The sequence below is a fragment of the Poecilia reticulata genome, unplaced genomic scaffold, assembly GCF_000633615.1.
Source record: "Poecilia reticulata strain Guanapo unplaced genomic scaffold, Guppy_female_1.0+MT scaffold_667, whole genome shotgun sequence".
NCBI lineage: Eukaryota > Metazoa > Chordata > Actinopteri > Cyprinodontiformes > Poeciliidae > Poecilia > Poecilia reticulata.
In genome coordinates, this window is record NW_007615416.1 from 1,982 (window position 1) to 10,400 (window position 8,419).

Sequence of the window (8,419 nt, forward strand, 5' to 3'; positions counted from 1 at the left end):
CTTTGCAAAACACTGCAAATGTTTTATTGTCACATTTCACAAAAAATTGGGAAATTAAGTTCTAGACAACTAAAAACATGATGAAAAAGAATGTTCACCCTATATTCAAAAATTTCAGATTGGTTTCTCTCTAAACCAGGTGACCAGGTGGTACAGGTGATAGATTTTTTTTTTTAATTCAGAAGTGTCAGAACATATTTATAAAAACCAATACAGATACAAAAGGTGTACATTTTTAAAACACTATTGACTTTAATAAAGGATTGACATGAAGCTACACAAACTTGTACATTCCCCCTGGAGTACATCAGTTTTCACAGTATTGCACTTTGACAATATAATGTGCTTTGATTAGTACAGGCAGAACAAGACACACCATAGGCAAGCAGGTGGCAGACATTTTTCCACAAAAAAACCCCTCCTCACTATGATGGAGGTGTTCAAGTTCAAAAGGAAAAAAAAACAAAAGGTTTGCTTCTTAAAGTAAAAACAAATATATAGGTCATGTACAAACACAATATCTCATCAATATAGCTTTAAAAGTGCTAAGGATGCAGAAAAATAAAAACTGTAAAAATTAAGCAAACAAGCTTCAAGGAAAGAGAAAAAAAACAATGCAAAACATTGTATTAAGACACAAATAAATTATTCATGTAGCTGCCGCAAGAGGTCTGCAGTTGTGTGTGATTTTAGGTAAGAAAAAGAAACATCTGAAACAGTTTCAGTTCCATTAAACACATCAGAAATCAGAAAGACATTCATATAAAGATTAAAATCATGTGGAACACATTTTAAACTGTAAATCATCCTATTCGTGTTTTTGTGCCGGAATTTATGTGCTGATATGTAGCTTGTTGATTAGGATACATCTACAGTAACTGACYTAAAGGTAAAYTGTTTCAAAAATTAAACAGCATAACAAATAAAACTTCCGTACAATCAAATTGTCCAACATTTTAAATGCTGATTTTCTAAGGAATGTCATATCTGATGTGCCTTTTGTAATGTAAGCCCTTCATTGGTTTTACAAATTAAAGTAATATTTTCCTTTGAAAATCTACTATAATTTAGCTAATGCTACACCAGTGAACTGGRCTGTGATAATACACTTTCTAAATGACCAAGTATTTAAAAACAGTGTTGATACATGTATGAAGATTTCAGACTTAGTCTTATCACCATTTTAAAATATGAAATSCAAACATTCATCATCAATTTATGGCAGRATTCACATAATGTATAAAGAAATAGGATAGAAGGAAGAACTAAAGACAGAGCATAAGGAATGAATGACAGAACAGAAAAGACACAATAAAGGAATGAACAGAACAAAGGAAGGGTGGACAACAAATGAAAGGAAGGAAGAAAAGAGAAAAGTAATAAAATCAACACAAAAATGAAAATGGAGGAAAGAAGAMAGAGAGGGAATAATGAATGACTTAAAGTACAAAAGGAAGAATACAAGGAATGGATGGAWGCAGAATGGGAAGAGATAAGGAGGGAAAGAAGCATGGAAGGAAGCACACACATAATGAACAAATATGGGAGACGAGAAAGGAAAGGAGGAAAATYATAACGTAGAGAKGTAGAACTAAAAAAGGAAAAGAAGGACACAGGACAAAGAAGTAAGCGTGCAAGAAAGAGAAGAAAAAAGGAGTGACTTGAGGGAGTAAGTAAACAAGGAACAAAGAAGGCAAAGAAGCACCCAAAACAAAATGGACATAAGGGAGGGAGGAAAAGAGAAAAGAGGGAAATGTGGACAGAAGTATGGAAAGATGGGAGGACACAAAGAAGAAACAAAGGAMRGAGGGAAAACAAAAYATTTTGACAAAGGAATAAAAAATAAAGTCTGGAAAGATTTTATCATCATCTTTTYCATAGTTAACTAGACCAGGGTAATCACATTCTAGCCTTTTCTGCAGGATCTCTGCAATTATGATTGGATTAATACATTTTCAGACCTGCATTTACTCTGATTATTAGCTTATCTAAAACCTTGCCTCTTCAATGAAACCTTAYCATCAGCAGTCATAGCCATAATTCCTAAAGCTGAAAGAAAGTTTCTTAAATATACTATACTATATTTAAAAAGTTAACACGTTTATGTCAACTGAAGACTAAAAAGCTAAAAAGACAAACCTACATCCATAMATTTCAAACATGTTCACACCTTCATTCAATCCACTGGGCAGTAGAAGGGCACAAAGAACAATAGACTTCACAGTTGCAGGTCAGGAGCTCAGCGTTGTGTGGTGTTCTGAGGAAGTATAATCGGYGTACTCGCAATGCCAGCAAATGATTCTGGAAAGTGCAGATCCCTTTCCCACTCATCCGTCTCYGTGTTGTAGACTTGAACGATGCTTGTGACATTGTTCAGGTGCCAGTTATAACCCCCTATAATGTAGACCTTAGCATCCAGAAGGCAGCAGCCCGCCTCGGACTGCCCTGCTCTCATGGGACTGACGGTCGTCCACTGGTCACTTTCTGGACTGTAATGCTCAACCGCCAGCACATCGAAACAGCGGTCCACATGGTCCATGCGGCCACCCAGAGCGTAAACACGTTGTTGGGTGCTGATCATGGCGTGCAGCACTCTGGGTTCATTCATGGGGGCTTTAAAGTCCCACTGGTCTGATACTGGATCATAGCAGTGGAGTGTTTTCTTGTCGTCCAACGAGACCCCGTAACCTCCTGAAATGTACAACTTTTCTCTGCACGAAGTCCCAGCATGGCCCCAAATTCTGCGTTTCAAAGGTTCCACATAAGACCACTCGTTCTTTTTTGGGCAATAACACTCAACAGAAGACAGACTCCCGGATCGATTACGGCCTCCAGTGGCGTATAGTTGTCCCTGCAGGACATTGAGTTGAAACTGGATGCGAGCCTCCTGCATGGATTGGATGCGTAGCCACTGGTTAAGATGCGGRTCGTAGCGGAAACAGTTGTCCACGGCCCCCTCCCCACTGCGGTATTGTAAGTGCTGCCCACCGACAATGTACACAAAGTTGTCAAGCACTGCAACGCAGGAATGGCTGCACCCTGTCTCCATTTCTGTCAGCTCTTTGAACTGACGGGAAGCAGCATCAGGAAGGTAGTAAGACTTGGTGCTCACTGTGCGGTCGTTGTCGGTGTAGGGGGTCCCACCGAAGGTGATGAGGGACAACACGTCAGAGCGGATGAGCGTCCGTGAGGACTGCATTTCATGCTGTCGGAAGGGAAGGATCTGGTAATTGAAGGCCTCGAGGAGATATTGGCGGCATTGCACATCCTCCACCATGATGTCCACCGTCTGAACGCTGTCTACCAACTCTGAGGAGAGCATGAGTGGAAAGCGCACGTGGCAGAGGACGCTGCTCGCCTGAGCCCGGCGGGATTCATCATGCTKGAGCCACCTTATGGCAGCGTGGAAGAGGTCGATCTCCTTGCAGTTCTTCAGCTTGTTGCTCTGCAGGAAGAAGATGAGGCGCTCCATAGGAATGTGCAGAAAGTCCTCTTCTTCAGCGATCTGGAGGAAGTGACGAAAGGTGAAGGCATCCACGGACTCTTTGAGGGAAGACAAGCTGAACGTGGTGGCCATCTGCCCAATGTGAAGGCAGGTCTCGACGCTCATTGCAGACTTAAGGAATTCCTCACAAAGCTCCACTACGGGAACCATCTGGAGAAACACAGCGGCCCCCAGAACGTCCTGAATACAGTCCAGGTCTAAAGTTACATCTGAACTGTAGGCAAAGTCGATGATATGCTTCAGCCCTCGGGCTGACAAACCTTTCAGCTCAATGGTGTCTTGGTTTGACTCCCTCATGCCTCCTGTAAACATAGCTCTGAAATCAAAAAGACCACAATAAATCATGTTATTTACAAGTGTACTTCTGTTTGAAAAAGTTGTTTGAGATCCTTCTGAGTCTAATGTAAACAGCCAATGACTAAAAAGTAAGAATAAGGTTGTCTTTTGGCTTAATTGCCTACCGAGCCTTACAAATGTATTCATACCGTTTGAACAACCACAAAGATCAAGGAGAAGTTTAAAATGGAGTTGTGCTACAAAATAATATCCCAAGATTAGAACGCCACATTGAGCACTGGTTAATCATCATCTGTAAGCAGAAAGATAGTAGCATAACCGTAAACCTGCAAAGACATAGCATTCCATAYAAACTAACAGGCTGGGCAAGGTGAATATTAATTAGAAAATCAGAAAAAGTGYATATGGAAGAGTTGCAGAGATCTACAGATCAGATGGAAAAATGTGATGACAGGGTAATTATGGGCGAGAACAAAAGCCATTATATCAAAACAAAGCTCAGTTTGCTGAACACCATGTAGGAGATAAAGCAAACATGAAGAATGTGAAGTCAAAGTTTTGGCCTACAGTAAAAACTGTGTATGGGAAAGTTAAACTGCACATCCACAAACACACCATCCCTACAGTAAAAAAATTATATTGGCACTATTCTGTAGAAAGGCTATGTCTTTAGCAAGGGAAGAGAAGATGCTCAAAGTTAATGGGAAAATGTAACTAGCAACAAGACAAGGTGGAAGAAACCCTGARAAAGGCTGCAAAAGACTCGTGACTGKGACAGAGGTTCAGCTTACAGCAAATCAATAACCATAAAAATCCACCCAAAAAAGTTGAATAGGTAGAAATATTTTTGTAAGGCACTGTAGGCGTTCCTACTGAACATTTTCACCCACCATTAACATTCACTCAATAACTTCTGATAATACATTGAAAACAACACTATTTTACAAGTCATTATTTCCACCCTATTTTTTGCAAGCATCAGCTAAGTGCTTTCGATTGAAAATCCAAATGGACTTGGCGAAATCTCAAGACTAACCTGAAGTAATCACTACAGGCGGCCAGCACTGCTTTATGGACCTGGAAGTGCTCTTCATTGACAGCCAGCACGACATCCAGGAGCTGACCCTGAGCCCGCAAAACCGACAAGCCCTGGAGAAGAGTGGCACTGTGGCTCGGGGCGGAGAAAGTACAGCGCAGGGTACTATTCTTGTTAGCCATACTGGAAAGAGAAATACGCCTTGTAACCATCAATAAGCTAGAATGCAATTCCCCCCTTTTCAAGTCCAAATGTAATATATTCCTAACAGAAATCTAAGCTGAATTGTTACATCTAGAAGCTGTTATCTGCTGATGAAAACAGGCCAGAGTGTGGATATGTAGTATCCAGTAACATTCTAATGGAAACATAATGTAATTTACTAGTCAAGCAGAGGGGAATGCATTTAGCGTAGAGCTTTTGAATGAGTGAGAATGCATKTGTATGTACRAAGACAAAGACACTAAAGAGAAAGCTATTTATCTCTCCAGGAACTTTAAATCTTCACATGCTTAAAGGAATTAGTAAGGAAAAAACAACAATTAGAGAATAAGGAAATATTGCTCCATCAGTTGTTTATAAAAACAACATATAACAGTACAAAAACAGCACTGCACAGTGTCGTCTGAGAACTCTTTTCAGCATCACATGAGATAGAATAAAAATATAAAAATGCATCCATTACACATGAGGTATGGGGAAAATATTTATGTTCACAAACATTTACACAAAGTCATCCTAAATACACAAATCCATACAGATTKTTTTTCTTTTTGAGTGGAAATATAAAATATTGAGGAAAATAGAAAAGCAGAGGAGGATGACATTGGATGCAATAATAAAATTAAACCTTTGAAAAATTAAAGTAATAACATCCATTCAGTGACCTACCCGCAAAAAGTTACTTCTTTCCCTTCATTTTCTACGTTTTCATTTTTTTTAAGTTTGCACTTACACACTGCTTAATCTGAATATTTGTTTTGGTAACTTGTAAAAATAAATTACTATTTCTACTTTAAGTTAAGTTAAAGACAACTTGTAAATACTCCAAAAAAAAAAAAAAGAAAATTTAAAAAACCACATACTATGAAGTGGGTTTTATTATTGTTTGAGAAATACACTATGATAGTCTCTATATATAGACTATCCATTAAGAAAACTTAATTTATTCATTAAAAATAAAACATTTGCTCTTTTCATATTCTATCTGAATTCTCAAATTTCTTGTGGTATTGTGATCACTAAAGAAAATCATTATCGTAACTTAAAAAATGTTAACTGCCTTATGTAAAGTATTATTAATGTAAACGTAATTTCAACCCACTGAAGACATGTTATAGTATCCTCATAAAAAGCTACTGGAGCCCCARGGTCTGGAGGCCGAATCAGAGCCTCGGTGTTTCCTGACCTGAAGAAGCCGTGCCGCGAGTCACTTCGGAGTACAGTCGGTTCAATGGCCGTGKGGAGACACCGTGGTACCAGATACACATCGYCAACTTACAACACCATCAACTGCAGCTCACTCACCTGTTCTCCRACTGTTTCGGAGTAAAATCGCCACCGTCCGACTCCGCCATCTTCTAGCACATACCAACACGCATTGAGCATTTTTAGGAATGTTATGAGGAAATCATCGGCACAAATGGATGATTCATTATTGTTTTTGTTTATTTCGTGCAAAGAGCCGTTGGTTATGGAGGACCAAAACTGTACAATTGCCTGTTTGAGGTCCTGCGGTGAAAACAGAAATGACCCGTCCCCCCTTGGTGGCTGTTTGAAACACGAATCTCCCCTGTACCGCCGCTACCTGACCACTAGAGGCCGACAGAGTAACGCGCTCCTTCTCCCCAACATGAAAACCCTGGCAACARATAAGAGATCTCTACTCTTGGTGAAAATAGTTTTATTTTGTTAAACAAAAGAATTACTTTATTCAGCATCGTACAACTCTGTATTTGTGAAGTACATTTTTTGTCAGATCAAACTGGGTAAAAATWTGCTCGCAAAATATGAAATTACCATGTTGATCTAAATCTGCAATGCTCTTCTGATTGATGCTATGAAAACTACTCTCAAAAAGTTTGAATATTTGTCTTTTAGGTAAAATTTATGGAAAACATTAAGAGTTATTGTTCACAGTAAAGCAGTCATCAGTGTAGGATGTGGCCTAAGGGTATCCACTCTATGCCTTACAGTCACTCTTCCAGTCTCTGTATCTCAGTTGCAACTTACTGATGACACTGTGTATCACTTTAACCTCAGTCGAGACTTTCGTCTAAAAACATCCTGTTTGAAGTCTTGCAATGGCAAGGTAGGGTTGTCAGGTGTTGTCTTGGTCTTGTGATATCAAAATGTATCTCAAAAGCTCAAATAATACCTGAGCTATGATCACAATTCCCAGAGAAATTGAAAAAGAAGGCTTAATGGATGAGGGCAGAGAGAAGGAGCAGGAAGTTAAAACCATCTTGTCCATCGATCATAACGCCTCTGTACCAGAYTTTCATACAGCCAAGCAGAGATTTAAAAAGTGAGGTGCTTGCCAATAACTGAGGATGTCATCCAGGACCTGTGAAACATTGTCTCTGCAGCATGAAAATCAAGCTGTTAGCACGTCATGACAGTCATGAGATTGTCATACAGCAATAATCTTCAGTCAGAGGCCTTTGCAGATGAAATTTGCAGAAATGTGCAGTTATGAAATTTGTCATTTTTCATTTATGCCTGAAGGGAAATGACATTGTTGTTGAGCGCCCTTATGACTTGCATAAGGGCGCATAAGGTTCGTTTTTGGGGAACGAACGAAACAGGGGCACAATGGGGTTACAAACCAGAATTGAAACAATGTTTACTGCTATGCTCATGCAGACAAAACACTATGCTACCGTAATGACCACAGATTGTTCACCAGATACATGGCATCCCGCCTGTGGTCAAAACTGGGAAGTCTTTATCTCGATGTGGTGAAAGATAAACACTTTTAATTTTGGGTTACAGAAGATGCCCTCTGCTGGTTTTGGTCTTTCAAGCTAAGCAATAAGAGACACTGACTCAAACTTTTTCTCAAATTTATGTGCACTGCGGTGGAATATACAAGTAGGTCAGCTCTTTTGTTKTGTGTGTGCACATAACAGGACATATTCTAGTCTGAATAAGAGAGATCAAAAGCTTTTGTGCCTCTTGTAATGAGTAGTTTGTCCTTGTTTGCTTCTTTTTTTAAGGTCAGTAATTTTCTTTTGTTGTGACCACTTCCTGTCATGTAGCTACCTCAAAACATGCTGGAGGTTTACTTTTGAATTTTTGAGCCATCATGTGCATTTSTTTTTAACTGCTGTGTGCAATTTTACAATAACCTATAACGAGCCAGACTCTTAACCATCAGAGTAAAAAATAAGTAAAACTTGATGAATACAGTGTGATTTTAATAGAGATGAAGACATTATAGGTTTAAACTTAGAGCTGCTGCYAAGATGCCCCTCAAGGCTGCAATAATTGTAATAATTACTACATCATGTTTAGAAATTAAATTCTACGATTTGGAAATTTGGCTGCACAGTGGCGCAGTTGGTAGAGCTGTTGCCTTG

General features: G+C 39.2%; 1 protein-coding gene across 2 annotated transcripts; it reads right to left on the reverse strand.

Annotated features, from left to right (window-relative positions):
* Positions 1–228: 228 nt before the first annotated feature.
* klhl26 (kelch-like family member 26) lies at positions 229–6,640 on the reverse strand. Of its 2 annotated transcripts, XM_008403470.2 has the most exons (3): positions 6,366–6,640; positions 4,839–5,021; positions 229–3,821 (listed from the first exon to the last, which is right to left on the reverse strand). In XM_008403470.2, the coding sequence occupies exons 1-3, from the start codon at positions 6,413–6,415 to the stop codon at positions 2,240–2,242; spliced, it is 1,815 nt and encodes a 604-aa protein (XP_008401692.1). In that variant the 5' UTR covers positions 6,416–6,640; the 3' UTR covers positions 229–2,239. The 2 variants fall into 2 exon arrangements, with proteins under 2 accessions (XP_008401692.1, XP_008401693.1); XM_008403471.2 differs by lacking the exon at positions 4,839–5,021.
* Between the last annotated feature and the right edge of the window lie 1,779 nt (positions 6,641–8,419).